Genomic DNA, 19548 nt, shown 5'->3' with positions numbered 1-19548 from the left:
TAAGTACTCAGCCAGAAGAAGAAAAATGAAAATACTCTCTTAAATTTCGATTTATGTTTCAATAGAACCTCCTTTTAGTTTGATACATTTCTCCCAACGATGCTCTAGATTCTCCTGTCGCCTTCTTTAAAATACGTTTTCTCGAGATTTGTATAGTAGGCCTCATGGCCTTTTTGGTTAAAAAACTTGCACGGTAACTGACATTTTCCAAGTTTGGAAACAAAAAACGATAGATTTTGTAGTCTAATACGAACAATTTGTCAGTCGTCAGGACGCATGTTTTATTATGGTGAAAGAGCACTTTCCATTCGCCAAATTTTCTACAATTTTGAAAAGTGCAGCCCTGTGACCGATTTACATTTTTCCAGGTATTCTATGTAGATCACACCTTTCGAATCCCAGAAAACAGTTGCCATAATCTTTCCGGTCAATAGGATAGTTTCCATCGTGTTTGGAGCACGTTTGTTGGGTCCAATCTACTACATAGACTGTTTCTTGGTCTCTGATATTTACCAGTGGATACATGCACCGTCGACTATACGATACAAAGCATAAGTTTCTTGAGATTAAAATTAAATAGCATAAAACACTGCTTACGTGATCTTATGATTAAGCTTGTTGTTCCGAGTGATCCAACACAACATTAATCGCGCTGACAAATTTCTTATGCACTGAATTTATGCACCTTCACGATATGCTTATTGTACACACCTATCTCACATCTTCAAACGGCGTTTCAGCTGCTATCTCATAAAGTAGACGTGGTTCACGAAAAATCACGTACAACCACGTCAATTCCTGTCGAATGAGAAAAGTTACCATAAATACCATCCGAACGCTTTTTGATCTCACTATACTATTTCTATTTCAAAAACAAAAGTCTATAATATGTGTTGAACACCTACTTTCACACGCTATCAAAAAAAACCTTCCAGCTGAAGTTCATACAGTAGTTGTCAATGAGAAATACTACCTGATAGTGAATAGTTTGGCACTATCGGGCGGTGAAGCTAAGTACTTATTACACTGTACTCGTACATTAACAGGAACAAGATTTGAGTCCGTTAAAACTCTGAAATGTAAAGCGGCACGATTCTGTAAACGCTGTCAAGTGATTTTCAATAGAAGGTTTGTTTGGAGGGCTGTGATGTATGTATAGTGAATCATTTCAATCATCTGCCAAATATATCATTTTTTCATTATGGTAAATCATGAATATTTATGCGTATAGTCAAGCTTTGCTGTTCGTCAACAAAAAGAGCATCTCACCAAAAAACCGCATATAAAAGAAGGCCAAAATTTGTCATTTTCCACTATTTTATTATTGTTTATACAGTGTAATCTTAATATACCGTACTTCAATATAACGACTATAGATTTTACAAATTGTTCGTAATCCCTTTGAATTGTCTTTATATTGCAGACATTTTTTGGGAACTTTTTAAATATCAAAAAAAAGTATAAATACCTTTGATTAACGAATTTCGTCAACCCAATCCCACCAATGTATGACTCTGAGGCTTCGACGCGCTTTTGTTCGTAAAACAATGATTTTTGTTTGATTTGTTTACCTCTTTATAACGAATTTTATAACGTAACCTCAACATAACAAACATCAGTTCAACGAATTACTTGATATTACTAATATTTACTTGTTCCCTTTCGATTTATTATATTGAGGCTGCATTATACGGTGTAAGTTAACACCAAATTTTATAAGTAATGGAGCCAGATATGATGAGACATGATAATTATTCTTTATAGCTAAGTGTTAGAAAATAACAATTCACCAGAATATGTGGTTTTTAACGAACGAGAATAGATTCAGTGCCAAATCATTTTTGTTATGAAACGTAAACTTATGATTCTCCGAATTGACTTTTATTAGGACATTAAAACACGGTTATTAAGCAATTCAATAGAGAATATTGAAGAAATGCTAGATTAACCTGGAATATACATGATATATTCCCTATTCACAAAAGAGGAGAATTACTGAAACTACAATATAATCTGAACATTATCAACACTACAATAAAAAAATAAACTGTATGTATACATGAGAGAATGGAACATATATATTATGAAGAAAGATGGGAACAGCAATTGACAACATCCATAACAATTCACATAGTAGGAACGGTAATAAAGCTTCAGTAGGAAAATTAAATTCCAAATATAAAATCAAAGATAGTTATTATTATGTATGCCACCCGTATCGATCTTTTAAATACACGTAATCATATAATTATATATCATAAAATACATCGGTTTTGGTTTCAAAAATTATAATTTGATAATATAGTTGCGATTAAATTATATAAAAAACATTTATAATTCGATAATATATATATATATATATAACACATACTTAGAAGAGAAAAATTATTAATATCATCTTGACAAATGTCAAATCACTGTTTATGATAATTTTGTTATGAGAAATGATAATTTTACATTAAAATTACCATCATAAACCTCAAAGCACCATCTGTTCGTCTATTTAACTTTAACACACTCTTCATGAACTCCAAATAAAAAGATTCTTCACCTACACCTTACATATTACCCAAAATTGTCCACTTGATGACGATCACACAAATGAAAAGCCAGGCTATGTGAAAGTTGGGATTACTTTTGAACGACGACGATATGCTGTACCTGAAACAAACAATAATTTTGAAACAATAGGAAGTAACGGCGCTATTTTTCAAATTAACACGTTGACTGCCACAAAATTTGTAGAGCGCAGCTAAACAGCCAGTTTCATTTGAACACATTACATTAGTAATAACACTGGGTAGTTACTTTGTAGACAGATACCCTGATACCGAAAAAAATCTGAGGGTTGCGACTTTAGTTTCAGGATATGGCAACACTGATGTGAATATGTCAAATTTGTCATTGCCTTCATAGAGTTTGACATGTTTAATGGTGAAAGTACTCAGAACGTGTTTTCATACGAGTGCTATTTGAGTTGATATACATACTTGAAACATTTAAATGATGATTTTTTATGACTTTCGACGTGGATTGAACTAACAGCAATGTGCTGATTTAACTCGCTTCCTGTTCAACTGGTTTTCCGAATCCAATCGTGGTCGCACTTCACTACAGGATAAATTTGGTGAAGGTCGTCCATAATCAGTTGTTGTGCAAGAAAACATCGATGTCAACTGATATCGTCATGTTACATACTGTGATATTGAGACATTTGGTTGTTAAGATTTCTCGCGATGGATACTGCATAATTTGACAATCGCTCAATAAAGCTGGTGTCGATCGAGGCGAAGAAATGCGATGCTCCGAAAAAAGTGCATAAGATCGTGACAGACGACGAATCATACATTCTTCTTCTTCCTACTCCATTTTAGGCAGATTGCCTCTATTGATGGTAAGATTATCACTACATCTTTTTCGTGGCCTTCCCATACTTCTTCTCCCCAGTGGTGAGTTGTCTTGTGCTATCCTTACTATATGAAACTAAGCAACAACCTACTGTGCGGGTCTTCCAAGAAGAGCCATATCCAACAAAAGCGCATGAAAACACAAAACACAAAATTTCTTTCAGGATGCTTTTCTTCATGAACTGCATTATTTTAGATATAACACATTATATATTTTGGCGTTAACAGAATTTCCAGAAGGATAGATGTATGCTGAAGAACGACCACGAGAAGATACCCCCAATCATACCAACACTTTCGATTTGAAATTTTTGTGTCTTCTGAAATACACTTTTGAATTTACTTCCTCCTTGATAATAACAAGTCTATAGTGGGCGAAAACTCGTTCTTAGGAGTCCTAAGTTTTAATTTTTGTTCCATTTGGTGCTTCTCAGAATATTTGGGTGCCAATTTTCTTGATTTCTTGACTACATTCTGCACCTTCAGAATGTTGCTTACATATTTTTTATTGATATTGCGTTGTCTGCTCAATTTTCGCAAACTGACTCCCAGTTTTCCGTTAGCCGCTTAAACCAAGCTTCTCTCTTCTTTTTTGACATTTTTCGCTTTTCTCCCTGATCCTGACTTTTTTAAAATAGGAAAACCTATCTCAACACGACAGATATCGTAAACTGTTTGTCTGGTTATTCCCATTCCTATAAAGTGATTAACCGTAAACGAGTTTTTCAGATCTTGATTTTATTCCTAAAACTTCCTTTTACATCTTTCCTTTTAGATTTTCCATATTTGGAACTAAATTTCTAACAGAGACGTAATGTTTATATTGGGCCATTTAAAAATTGCCTAATTATGAAAAGCAATTTATTACATTCTCAGTCAACGCCTTTAAATTGCTAAACTGTCTAAATATTTACGGATTTTATATCTCTATTCTATCTATCTATCAGTTTAAAACCTGAATAATACAAAGTAATTGAGCTATATAAGTTTAGGTACATGGAGTATCAATTTGATAAACCCATACGAGAATATGGTCAAACTATATTGTCTCCACCACTATATCATGAATATATAAAAAATGGTTATTTATAATTAATTCCAATTCTATATTTCGTCAATGATACTGATCGCTTCAAAGGCAAGTTCAATACAATCTGAATTCCAGTTTGTAACTTCTTAATTACTTAATGTCAGTGAGTGATACATTTGAAAAATTTGTTTTGCCTATCATAAGCGAGAAACTATTTCTGTTAACAGTTGCCTCAGACACTCTTCACCAATCTCCTAAATAGAGTTGGTAACACTTTCAATTAAAATGAGAACGTGTTACCAGACAATGGTGCGGCACAGCCGTCTCTGAATTATACCTGCAGCCAATTTAGGTCAATTTATTCATTTACACGGATGTAATAGTGTTTTGCGTTGATGATTTTAGGCAGACCCCAGCTAAAATGGCGGTAGCGTAGGGTAACATAGTGGTTTTCAGTTTATGCGTGTATATTTAATGAGAATCATATTAGCAACGTACATTACACCATTTAAATCCTAACATAATTTGATGCAGATACAAAATTGTATTTCACGATGTGGTTATGATTTAATTAATTTGACCTCACCGATTCAAAAGAACAGTCGACGGTTTCCAACGAATACTCGGGCAGATATTTAGATCAATCTCATCGCAAAGTTTTTACTATGATTCATAAACGACTTTCAATTGAAAAATGAAAAAACAAATTGGGATGTTGCTGTCATGTTTATAGAATTAGAATATTTTGAACTTTATTATATGTTTTGACTTGATTTTCCTAGTTGGGGGATCTTACTACATATCCATACCTGTACTCTATTTTATAAATTTCTTTGGATAACATTGTATATATTTGATGCAACTGTTGATATTTACTTTGATAGATTTGTTCCAAATTGAGATGTAGAAAAAATAATAGTGTTTAACTTCTATTATCTCTGTTGATGATCTCGGAAAACCTTAGAAAAGAATCCAGGCAATTTAGGACATACCGTGTAATTTTCTCGACTAAATTTCATATTTATTTATCAAGAATAACCTTTTTTTTGTGAAAGCAGTACCAGTTTTTTCGCTTATATCATCATTGCTGGAAGCTCAACAAAGACAAAGTTTAATATTTGTTCTCGTTATAAAATTAGCGGATGTTCATTAAAAAACATGACTTTGATGGAAAGAACATTTCTTTTAAGCTATACAACAATGAGTTAACAAATAACATTCACAAAAATTAGTATTTCCAATTGTTAATGAGCTTATGAGAAAAGTCGTTACGAAAAATTGATTCATGTATTGAATGTGGTCATACTGATTTATTTAATAGTATCATATCTCACTATTTTGGATGAAATTGCCAACATTGGACAATATGTCTGGTCAAATGACAATGCTATTCAGGAATCCACAGATTGTTTGGCTACGGAATTATCTTATTTTTTTCTTCCTACTACTTTATTAGACGCCATTTGCTTGATCCTGATACTCTTATACCTTTTGAGCTGTAAGGCTTGTTAGCCGTTTCCATTTTTCTCTCTACTGTGTATTTTGTTTTATTTCCTGCCTCCTGTCAACTTTATTTAGTTAGTGCTTCATACATTCTTCAATCTCTTCCATTCTCATGATGTGACCAAACCATTCTAGTTGATTCTCCTCGATTTTGAGTTGGTTTGAAGTTCAAATTTTCTTCTTCCTTATTTTTTCGAATCAATTTTTCATAAAAATCTCATTTTTGCATTCTGTATTATGCTTTTTTGTTTCTATGCGTTTTTCATTTTTGGCTAAGAACTGTGTCTTAGTCTTCTTGTTTTTTTTCCTGAATAACAGTTTTCGTTAAAGGCATGCCAAGGTATTCAAAACTTCTTTTTGTCGTCTACTCTCTTTGGTTTTACTATTTTTGTGTTCAAAGTGTGCAAGCCTATGTAGCTGTTTGGAGAGTTTCTCTTCTTCTTCTTCTTTAATAAATGGACTGTGAATGATCATACATAACAAATTTCGAATTGATATTTACATTATTAAATAAATGAATGCTGTATTGCAATAATTTACACTTGGAATTTATCAATATAATTATTTGACTGATGGCTTTTTCACAAAATTATTGCTTGGTAATTGAAATATTTGATAAACAAATTGCAAAATCATTCTTCAGTTATAAAAAAGAAGCCAACGTATGCGAACTGTCATGATTATCGTAAAAAATACAATTCTAACCATTTTTGATTCTTTAGAACTTGCGGTTCGCCATCTTTTCTGATGGCTATCTTGTAGGACGTAATCTTCTTTGCTTCAGGTATACCCGGTTGAGCCGATTCACACGATACCTCGACGTCGTTCCCGTGTGGCATTTTCTTATCCACTACTAAACGTAGTGATATTGTACGAGATATTAATCCATTTTGATCCGGCTCTGAACTGGAAATATGGCTTATGGCATGGGCTGGAGGCTGAAACAGAAAAAAACCTCGTAAATTCAGGGTTAAAGAAACAGAAGTCAAATTTTCAATATGGAAAGTTAAAAATACACCGCTCTTAAAATTGAAAGATGTGATAATATTTGGTTTGTAATATTTCATATCTCTTGGCCTCTTATAAATAACTTATATTAATAAATGACAATTCGTTATTTTTTTTATTCTCAAAGAAAGTCATAAAAATTTCTTACATAAAACTATTTGTATCAGTTTTTAGTTATCAAAATAGGGAAATGACTGATATAATGATTTATATGATATAAAAACCCAAAATATACCTACGTCAATTAATTTGTTTCAACAAAAATTGCAACTATCAATTTTCTAAAATATTGATCAACCATTTTCATAGATACAAAAGCAACCTTTCAGAGACTATTTATATTTTTTGTTCAAATTATCGAAAAAAATCGAAATCGATATTTCAAACTTCATTATCAGTCAATGTCCAAATTCATGCTCAATTGAATGAAATAAGAAATTCTTAGATTGATTGCTGAAAACAGAAAACATATTAAATTTCCACACTTTTCCTTTTTGCGAGAAAATAATGAATAGTTTCAATTTAGATTTGATAAATTTCTTAATAGAAAAACGAGACGTTGAAATTCCCGATAGAAAACACGAAATCACTTAAACCGGTTAAGATATCAGCTCCGCAATAAAACACTGACAGCTAAAATTGCTGCTGCCATGTCATATTTTAGTTCAAGATGTGGACGTCAGTATCTGTTTGTAGTTATAGCGACAAGGGCGGAGGGTCGAAGCATAAATCCACTTTTTTTCTATATACAAACCTATTATTGAACAAAAACGAAAATTGTCTCTATATTCGATTTTCAATATATAAAACGAGTGATCAATAATCCAAGACAGTCAAGAATTGTTGCTTTGGAAGATATTCTTCAAATAAAAATTATTGACATTATATATCTAAGTCAAAGAGTTTACCGGAATAAAGACAATCTAGAATGAAAGAACAAAATTTATGGGACCCAACTGTGAAAATATACGGCTACAGATCGAACCGTTCTGTCGAAAAAAAAATTATGTTCTAAAAAATTATTAATAAAAATCGTTATATAGAATGTTTCAGATCATTTCACTGGATAAATATTTGTAAAAACGTGAACTCCATATAATAACCATCCATTGACAGTTATAAATTTATAGATATGGAATTAATTTCACTTTTACAACAGCATGAGGTACTTTGTATGACATGCCACTAACTTTCGTAACAAATAGATCTGACAATGAATCTAATTCCCAGTCCGGAGACTGTCGATTACTGACAATTATTTACTGAGTAGGACTTCCCTATACATTATTCCGTTCTTTCTCAATTTTCTTAATAACCTCGAAATGGCTCTCTTCGGTAAGATGGACGACAGTGCTTGGTGGATGATTGAAATATAAACCCGGTTCATGCCTCTAGGATAGGATAACTGGTAGATAGCACGAAACCAATAGGTCTGGGATCGATTTCTATCCCAGGTTTTCCAAATTAGTTCTTCGTTACCGAAAATCACTCACTATGTAGGTCCCCCCTTTCTTTTATTCTCGATTATCCTATTCATCCAGTTTAGGATGTGGTGTCACTTGTCACAATTTTTTACTAACCTAAGCACGGACAAAGTACTTTACACGACTTCAAATTCCATATCAGTCATGTCATTCTTATGCCAAGAATAATTTTTGACTTTTTACTTTGATTTTTGCTATTGCTATTGTTTTTTAGTTTTCTTGGGTCGTAATTAATTTTTCACTTTTTATTATAGTTTACTATAGAAGCGTGTCTTTCAGTATTTTCGAACTGTATTCTTTTTTTTGCATTTAAGTTCATTTTGTTATTTTAAACCCGTTATTAATATGTACAGATGTGTTGATGGTTGCAACTCGATTTTGTAACTCTAGGACTACGCATTGCTGTAGTACGCCGACCAGCTCTATTGTATTGTTGGCTGATAATTGTGCAAAAATTGATTTGAATCTGATCACTCAAAGTAGAGCAAAATTTTAAGGAACATGCTTGACCCAAAGACTATAGTCTAATCTTTAAATACGTGGTTTGATAAAAAAAGAATTCAGGAACAGTTGGCGTCGAAAATATTTTCATAGACTAGTGATAAATGTGTGAAATGTGTCGCGAAAGCTTCTGGTAAGAATTATTTGATAAGTGAACCACAATTTTTGCTTTAGCCCCGCTGGTAAATAACCAGATTCATCACTTCCAAAAGTAGGCCACGAGGAATGGACTTCTGGTATAGGTGGAATTTTTATTATCTTACAAACAGGATCAGAAGACGGTTTTTTTAATGGAGGTTTGTTGCTATAAGAATCAAAACAGTTTGGTGATTAGCATCAATTTCATTGTTTTTTCAATTCACTTGGTCTAAGTTGGAAGATATGCAAATATCGTTTGAATTTGAATTGCGAGCGAGATAATGATCAGCTTTATGTAATCGCGGTATCCATCTTTATTTTTCGTATCAAACCCGATTTACCTATATTTATTTCATGGTTTATATCACATACTCTTATTAGACCTTCACTTAGTATATGGGCATGGATTTCAACAACTTTTTCTGGTGGACATGGAAGCAAATAATATGATCATCACTAAAGTGTAAACCTTTGAAAAATACTTTTCTGAGAAGCCGTCCTTGTATATTTGAAATAAACAGTGTTATTTGTGATTTAGAAGAATGATATATTGGTATGGAATGCTACTTATATCAATTGTCATTTGACTTACTGTGTTAGTCTTCGCCAAAAAATGTGGAATATACAATATCACGTGAATTATTTAACTCAATTTTCATACGATACAGAATGTCACAATATCCTTTTTCAGTATCAGTATACATTACTTGATTCATTCGTAGAACCTACTGGATCAAATTTTTAATGACTTAAGGGCATTTCAAATGGTGTGTGGTTTTAAGAAATTTTTTTCACGTGATTGCTTTCCTCAGATATATATTTCACTCAATTATTTGAAATTATTTTAAATTATTTGAAATATATTTTACATATATTTTACAGCAACTGCTCAAATATGTTTCCTAATATTCCATAATAAGTATACAATATCACTGTCACTAGCCTTTCCTTTCTCAAATTCATCTCATTACTTTTCATGATAATCTAGGTACAATTTCCAATACTTTAACTCGTTGTTAACTATTTTTTCAGAAAATACAACTTCATTATTCACAATATATCCGATACGATACCTAACCATTTGTCCTGTTTTATTTTTCCATATCCCATTTTCAGTTTATTGCAGCCATTATCTAAAACGACGTTATCGGAAAGAGATTCTCCGGTTGCATCCGAATGTTTTTCCTATTCTCTCATTGATCTCCCAGTAAAATTCACACCATCAAAGGCTAAACTGGTGACAAGGATCCCCATAAAATATAAATAGTCAATTACGCCACCCCAAAATCGAGACGTTTCCGCTATCTACTTTCTTTTTGTTTTCTTCGCACCAGCTGTGAGTAAAAGCTCTTGAATTGAAAAAGTAGTCATTATTTCAAAAGTTGTGCTTCATGTTTCAAAGAGATTCAACGTATTATTCCGTTGATAATTATGCAAATGATTATAGGAGCGTATACCAGTTGAAGCTATTAATGAATAAATGGTAATAAAAGTGAATACATAAATTAGTTTGTGAGCTATAGAATTCATCTAAGTTTGAATATAATAGATTCATTCCAACAAAGAGTCAAACTAGTCAGAAGTCGGAAAATAAATAACTATTACAATTAATGGAGTAAGTTACTTGAAAGGTAAACTATTCATTAACTATGATACATTGTTTGATCGTTTATAACTGTTCTGATTGCTTGTTGGAATAGACATCAAATGTCTCTACTCAGATCCAATGGTTTCGATTGTTTGTCGAATCGGTCGCCTTATGACTCAATACACACTTCAGTACTTGTCAACGACGACATACATTTTTAATTTTTTCAGTTAATGTAAGGAAAGGAATGGAACAGTACATAAAGAAACCAATTAAGTCATTAGTAATTATATACACATACATAAATTAATAAATTACTTGCATAATAAATTAGTTTTGGATAGTTCATATACAACTTTTATCATAATTTTTCTCCATTCCTTGATTAATATTTAATAGAGAAAAAATTATTGAAATTGAAAAATTTTGTAGGTAGTTCAAAAATTTCAGTAAAGCTGCCATATTGCGTCACGTCATAGGTGTAGAATAAATGATGCTAAGAAATTCGAATATTCAACAAAAATGATTTGAGATTGTTGAGAAAGTTGAGAATGAGAATTTTATTTTGGATATTTTGATGTTATTTTTAAATTAAATATTCAATATCATATTCATTCTAGAATATATCGATATCAGTTCAGTTAACCGGTGCATAAAATGGGAAATATACAAGTGAGCGTAAAAATGAGTTTCTGCTTGCTCCGTTACTTTAGGGAGTAAGAAAGTTATATTTCACATCTGACGTTTTGAGGTTATGAATCAAGATTTGAAACAATTTTCCATCATTAACATTCAATTCAATATACTATGGTAACTCTGTATATGAGGGAGAAACCAAACAGAACAGGAATTAATTTCAAAAGAATATTTAGTATTAAATTCTTCAAAAAGCAACGTTATTTACTCCAAAATACTCTCTATTGCAACTTATACATTTGTACCAGCAGTACTTCAACTTTTTTACTGACTGATGTTTCCTAGTTTATTCCTTGGTCTGTTTAATGTCATAGTGGCCAGGTCAAGCACAACTATTCCATTTCCAGCCAAAAGCTATTAGATGTGTACGACAGAGAGAGTCAAGTCTTCATGAAATGTAGCAAAACAATCTTGTTTTGAGGTTTAGTTTGATTCGACAACATTTTTCATGGGGTAAAGATAGTGTCTTCAATTGGGTCGGCTTTGATTACGGATAATAATAATAATCATAACTTATCACTGATAATGACTTACACAGTAAATGTGAATAAGTTTCTAGCTCTTTTTCGAATTTTTATGATTTTTCGGTCACAACCCGAAAAACAAATGTCGCAGTAATCTCTTCCGTTGAATTTCTCTGAACAGATATCCAAGTTAACCTACTACTCAATTACAGTTGAGTTACTCGATGGACTGTAAGTATGTTGATTGAGGAGAGGCGCCACATACAAGATCTCGTATTCTTTTGAGAATTTTCATCGATATTTTCAGTTGAGGGGCGTCTACAACGAGATTTGTCCAGAAGTGTCTTGTCGCAATTTTTAAACTACTTTTAGCAGTATTCTTACCGAATAGAAAACAAATTTCATGGATGCATATTATTTACTTAAAGCTTAGTTGAAAAACAAAAAAAAGATTAAAGTAGCACCAGTATCAAAATCATCACTGAAGAGAAAACAAACAAACAAACACGATAATGCTATTCTGGTTATTATGGGGTTGCTTTGACTATAATATATGACCTATATATACGTCACTTATTTATCTGACTGGCTGATCCTAATAGAACAAGATTTTTTTTCTAACAATTGCACTTGAACTATAATGTTTTCATTATAAACAAAGTTTTATATTTCCTGTTATATTCTTATACTTCATGGTAAGTTATATTGTTTATTCGTTTAAAAAAAACATGTTGCGGTGTTGAACGCTTTTATTTTTCTAAGACAATTTTCTTTTCAGCAATTTATTGAAGTTGTGCAGCATACGTTGCAAAGATAAGTATAGCCAGAAACGTGACGTTGAACATAATGGAAATAAAGAAAGAACTCGGAAACCACATTGCCTTTCTCATATTCTAGTCTGGAATATTTTCATGGATAGTTTACATGGAAGTTGTTTATACTCCCACAAAAAGGGCATCATCCACATATACGCCGAGACTATATTATTGTTGTGACTTTGACCCCATTTATATGGCCAATAAACTTTTTTAAGACAATTCCTCTCTTTTACTAATACAGAGTTGACAATGAAAAGTATTCTTGATATTTTTACATGATTATTTCCAGTCGACACAATGCAAAGGAACTAATCTCATAAGACTCTTTCAAATTTAAAGCCTTCATTATAGCGACTCTATCAACACAAATAGAGCAGGTAAAGGGACTATGAACAAAAGAAACAATTATTGTAGTATAGAGCTGAACGGGTCTTGTTAGAGAAATTCTCAGTCTGGAAGGAAAAGGTTGTAGTTTTGTGAAGTTCGAAAACTGGAAGACATTTTCAGAGATAATCTCAATCTGACCCCCGAATTAATTATATACTCCGAAGGACGGAGGTACTTAGAAACGACGTGGACACAGCCTCTGTAAACTCTTGATTATGGATGCTCTAGACAAAATTATAGTCAAATATCCCACGACCCATAAACTACGACTTCAATGCCTCCGAGACCATGTATTGGAATCCAGCTTGAAATCCAGTAGGATTTGCGAGTCATCAGATTCATGTTAAAGGTGATCTTTCAAGATAACGGTATCCTCAAATTAATGTACAGCTATACACCTCATCATCAGTGTTCAATAAAGACGTTATCATTCTATTTTCATAAGACCAGAAAGTGCAGAAATGGTTTCATTTACCGATTTGAACATTCAGTCTCGGCTAAACAGATGTTTCAGAACGAACTTCTTTTTAAGGAGATGTGTCACGCACTCGTCCACTGATACAGAGCGAGAAGTTGGTCCTGTTATATTATGATAATCGATGTCTGAGTTTGGCAAATGCATCCATTTCTCTCTATTTAAATTGTGTTTTCTTTGTATTGTTTTTACAAGCTTTTCACGAATGTTTTGACTATGTTTAAGTAGACAAATTCTAAAAAGGGTTTTTAATTTATTTACGGCATTCCAGAGAACTTGAGAATCTGAATTATCTAGATAACCGTTGGTAAAAATAAGCAATAGTTTAGTTACAGAAGTAAGTAAGCAATTTGATGTCATAGTGAACACATCGGGATAGTGGAAAGTAAACTAAACGGTGTATTTAAATAAATTAGTGCGTTAAGTATTATTGAATAGTTTACTAATAAGTGTTAGTGAATATTTTCGTGTATTTCGTGTATTAACATGGATAAATTCGAATTGGATTGGGAAGGGTAGAATAGTTCCTGAGGACTTTGTATTACTCTACTTAGGGCCCGAAAAGTCAGGAAAGAACTTCCACACAGTGAACAATAAAATTCCAGCTATTAGATTTGAACCAAAGCAGGAATATAAATTTGGAAATGACTACGCGCCAAACGAGGAAGCTAACCACGAAATCGAAGTGTAGTTTTATGGAAAAACAGAAAGAACTGAAAGCAAATGGAACGGAATAATGAGTAAAGCGTACAAGAAGCTGTAACAGGCTAGAGAGTGAATAAAAAAATTTCAAAGCAGAGTGATTTACCGCAAAAGATGAATTCACAGAGCCCGAAAGGAATGTAAGTCCCATGTATTAGATACACCATGTGTATAAATACAACTAACTGTTTAAAAACTATTTAAATAAATAATATGAATATTATAGTATATCACAGATTATTAATTTAATTAGGTGTATGTTGTTGATTAATCAGTTTGTTTTGTTAACTTTTTTTCCTCTTTATCCATAACAATATTAAGTTTTATACAAGATACTATGATTATTATCAGATATGATACACTCAACACAGACACGATAGTTCTAATGGAAAAATTAAAACTAGCATTTGGTTTGCTATGCTTATTCATCAGTTTCACGTTATATCTTTCACTATTCAAAGAACAATAGAAATAACATGGAAAGCATATTATTTTATCCTGATAACGAAATCATAATACCGCTTACCTTTTACGAGTAGGCTTTAATCCAGTGCTACTCATGAGCATCTCTCTATATGAAAGTTTCTCGGAATCAGGCCTATCTCTATGAAATAAAGCAAGTGGCTCTAGCGATTGGAAATTTCTATACAAATGCATTCAATGTCCAGATTTAATCACGTATAATCAAAAATGCAAATACAATAAGTTCGAGGAATTACTTGACTGTAACGACTTTGCATTCAACTGCCAATCAGAACTTGGAGAATAGAGAATAAAGCCGTCTTGTCAAGATATTTAACTGCGTTCGTGATAGAGTATAGAATTAGATTGAATTTAGGATATCAGAATAGAGATATTCGTCGATAGAACATGTTATATACGAGTTGTTATCAGAAATAAAATGGTTTAAATACAAGGTGAAAATTAATATAAAATTCAAATTATTCTACTACAAAAATTTATAATTTTTTGAGCATGGTTGTTATGTAGCCTTTTTAATGTGAGGGATTGTGCCAAATCCTATTCGTTATTTTTGTAAAGAGCCAGAGATCTAGTTCTAGCTGATCGGTGCAGTTTTCAAAGAGTTATTTCGTTATTAACTTTGATCGAAATTAGATGTTTTACATCGTTACACTTGATTTGGAAACGCCACTAATATTGTAAAGAGTGATAACGTCATTTTTACAATTTTTGAAAGTTATTTTAGATATCGCGTAACACAACTGATGTCGTTTCTTAGTAATTTTCAATCATAAACTATTGAGGCTACCTACCACTTTTCGATCTACAATCGTAACCACTTCTTTACTCCTTTTATAGCGTGTTGAATTTACTACATTAGTCAACAAAAATTATTTTAATGTAAACGAACAAAATGATACCACTGAGTGCGGTCAAAAATTATCGGTAAGAAATCAATGTGAAATAAGTAGTAAGGGTGAACAATTTGATTTGATCTTATATCTCATTCAATATTAGAACTTTTTCGAAACTATGATCGATTTAACCCGATCATGATTTCAATTTCTAGAAAACCGGGTCGCAGTTATATTATATGTCTATTTCTAAAATCTAGTATACAAGGAAATTCATGGAAAAATTAACACAAAACAGTATAGAGAATCAGTTCTTGTAGGTTATGTTTCAAAAATGAAATTTCTATTAAACACTGAACGCGAAGACGTTCGAAAACTGTGATTTGAATCTGGGTAAGGATCCGAAATCAGCTGATAGGTGATCTATCGTATTTATTGATTTCACTACATACATCGTATATGAAATGATTTCGCGTAATTTATAATTTATGGTTTTCACTTACCATGTATCGATACCTATCGACTTTATAATTTAATTTTGATATGAAATTTTCAATATAAAATGACATTTGACTGTAATCTAACCTATTTTGTTGTAATGAAACGTAATATTATTCAACAAAGATTAATGAAATCAAAATATTTATATTTATTGCCTAGAAACTTAGTGAAAACGGTAGTCAAACAGAAAGTCTCATCTCATAAGCAACTGTGGATAGAGAATGTTAGTCTGCCTGGAGCAAATAATTACCCTAAAGTTGAATAGAAGTAACCGGCGTTAACACAAAATAACTGTTTACAAATCGGTTAGCAGAGTAAATCATAATCTATGAGATATACAGACAAAAGTTATTGGGATGTGATGTTGGTCCTCCCGAATGTTTAGGAGTTATTGCCAGTTGTGAAACCGTCCATGGAGCACCTTGTTTTGTTACTATTAGATAATCAAAGACTATTGCGCTGTTGCTCAAGATATATGACTACGAAACTACCCAGAGGAGATTTCAACTATTTATAATATACCAAAAATTGGCTCCGATTCATCACTGTATGCTCATACAATTATAAATATTATCTACAGTTTTTGAAAAATTGAAATATTTTTATGTAACGGAAACATTTTCAATGTTAATGAATTCATAATTAATAGAAATTTTCATGAATGGTCTTCCAATCGAGCCAAAAACATATCCAGAGCAAACTATCTCCATGCTACAAAGTATAAAACAAGCGAGCTGACATTTCGGTGCACAGATTTCCCTGGAAATTGTTCAACGAGATAATCCACTGATTGAAAAACCGACGAAAAAAATTAATAGAAAAGAAAAAAGAGTAGTTCTAGAAAAGTACGCCAATCAAAAGAAGAAATTAACGATGATGATTAATTTTCTATGAGTTCTATGAGTTGCTGCGGAATTTATTCTGGAAGTTCGCTAGGACAAACGTAGATCCATTATTTCGCTGGTGCCTCTTGCAACAGTGACAACATGATTAAGCTTCAAGTAGTAGACATTTTTATTTCTGAGCTTGTTTATTGTTTATATTTGACTGCGGTCAAAGACTGACCGCAATGCATTCACTCGATCAAATTTGCATGAGACTAAGAAAGATAGAGCTATCAGAAGAACTATATAAGCACGCAGTCCCGGACTTACATGCAACCATCAACACATTTGTACTTATTATAGATGGATTTTAAATAGCAAATTGATGTGGTGAAAAAATAATCAAATACAGGTTAAAAATATTAAGAAACACGTCCTTAATTTCGATATCAAGATTTTAGCGAGTTGGGCGAATGAGGAAGAACGGTAAGACATACTCAGTGAGTAACTTTTGGTAACGGAAAAATTATTGGCACGACCTAGAATAGGAATCGAACCCGGAGTTATTGGTTACGTGCTAGAAGGTTTACCAGAGAAGTTATTCTGGAGACACTTACCGCGTTTATATTTCAGTCACACACATAACAGATTTACCGAGAAGCACGACCGTCTATCTTACCGACAAAAGTTCTACTCAGTTGATAATTTTCAATAAACGCAAAACTCAGACAGCTCATGGACTAGGAATCAAACTTAGATATTTTAGTTATAAAGCACAAAGTTAACTTGAAAATAACACGCTTTTATAATAGCGACATTAATTACCTGCAATTTTTTACTCCTCAGTTTGGTTATTCCTAACACTTGTTTTTTGTTTTTTTTTTTTTAATATAATTCATAAAATACAAACTACAATCATCATAACCTAAATATTCAAATATTTATTTAAATAGAAAGACTCAATCTAAGCCTATTAGCTAAATATGTTGTTTTGATGATTCTATATCAAGTTTCGTTGTTTGGTTCCCTAAAAACAATGAAGCTATATGCTATAATGCTCAATTCTCTATACTTGCAGAGCTTATCTCATTTTAGGGATATGTTGACTTTACTTGACTTTCTGAATTTAAACAGCTGTATCTCTTGAATATGTTTTCAAAGAAATAAAATAGTATAGACATTTCTTTCAAAGTAATACATCTCACTTCCTACCACTGAAAATTTGAGGGTCTGGTTATCACTTTATGTCTATATAGAAAGAGAATGAATAAATGGTAGGATCTGCGAAATAAATTTTTTTATTACACTAACCATATAGCTGAATTGGGTTATCGTTTTCAATATTAACATGATGGCTTGCCAGTGGCGTATATTTGAGATAAGAAATAACTTTCTTGTTATGTTGAGATACCAATTTTCTGTACAATTCCGGAGTATCTAAATATCATGAATAACTCATGTGTGTACGTGGTAAGTAGCTACGATTTGATTAATTATGGAACAGATGCGCTCCAAATTTTTCAATTTACCGAGGAAAGAAACCAGATTTTACTTTGACAAGCAATGAGGTTTGGATTGGATTGACGAGCAGACAACTAGTATATATCATAATATAAAGTTCTAATAATTATTATATAATAATCAAGAAAACAGATTTTTCGGGACCTTCTTAGCAGTAAGCAGTTTATTTGGAAAATATGATATAAGAGTAATCCAAAGGACATAATACATTTGGAAAATCTCTCATTGTACAAGAATATATAACACACAAAAATAGGAGAAATAATATTTTAAATGAGGTTGCTTGGAATAATTTTTAAGCTATTACGTTGGGCAGATAACTCAAAACTTATGAAATAGATTATTTCATTAATAGAATAAAAAGAAATAAATATGTATTAACATACCAAGAATAATAAGAAATAAGATTTGATTGAATACATTCAAAAAACCTGAATGAATATTACTGCGTTTATTCTACCAAATATACAGAACTTTTTTTTAATCCAGAACTGACTTCGTGGTACTTCATGGTCATTAATATGGAGAGAGCTTCAGCATTTTGAATTCTACAGTGACAGAGCTTATTTTTAAATTCCACTGCAAATGTTCTTGGATGATCGATCAAGGTTGGTTGAGAATGCTCGTGAGTTCGTCAATTGTCTCACATGAATTTGCTTGCACAGGTGCTCTTACCATGTCGTTGTCTTATATTGTTGATCGTCCACCGAATCTGATCTCGTATTTTTTTGACGCAACTGTTGTGAAATATAAAGAGCATATAATGTCATGTATGATTTCCTAGTTTTTAGCTGGAATTTCATCCTAAATTGTAAAAAAGACTCGAAACTTCATAATGCGCTCAAAAATTATGATATCGACATGCGCAGAAACGTAATTATGTTCCGGTCTCCCTTATGTTGAAATTAGTCAATCGTCAGTAGCATGAATTCTTAAATTGTATTCACTAGGATTTAGTAGAGAATGATCCTAACAAGACTGCAGGTTTCTACACAAATTATTTACTAACTAAACACGAGAAACTTATTTATCTCTAACTTTTGACACCCTATGTACATAATTATTGACTGTAGTTTTGACTGAAATATTCGAGCTTTCCTGAAATACTCGATCATTCTAAATTACACTCTACTTATATTCAAACCTTAGAAGTGTAAACCTTCATGAAACCTACTTTATAAATAA

General features: G+C 32.1%; 1 protein-coding gene across 1 annotated transcript in view; it reads right to left on the bottom strand.

Moving 5' to 3' along the window:
• Window positions 1-2558: 2558 nt before the first annotated feature.
• LOC130892280 (uncharacterized) overlaps window positions 2559-19548 on the bottom strand; it is a 214152-nt gene continuing 197162 nt past the window's right edge. The window contains exons 6-7 of the mRNA XM_057797614.1: window positions 6646-6878; window positions 2559-2661 (exon numbers count right to left, since the gene is read on the bottom strand). Coding sequence (XP_057653597.1) covers window positions 2559-2661; window positions 6646-6878 — 336 coding nt within the window. The remainder of the gene's footprint in view (window positions 2662-6645; window positions 6879-19548) is intronic.

Source organism: Diorhabda carinulata, chromosome 4 (genome assembly GCF_026250575.1).
Source record: "Diorhabda carinulata isolate Delta chromosome 4, icDioCari1.1, whole genome shotgun sequence".
Taxonomy (NCBI): domain Eukaryota; kingdom Metazoa; phylum Arthropoda; class Insecta; order Coleoptera; family Chrysomelidae; genus Diorhabda; species Diorhabda carinulata.
Note: the sequence above shows the minus strand (reverse complement) of the source record. Positions and strands in the feature narration are given on the sequence as shown.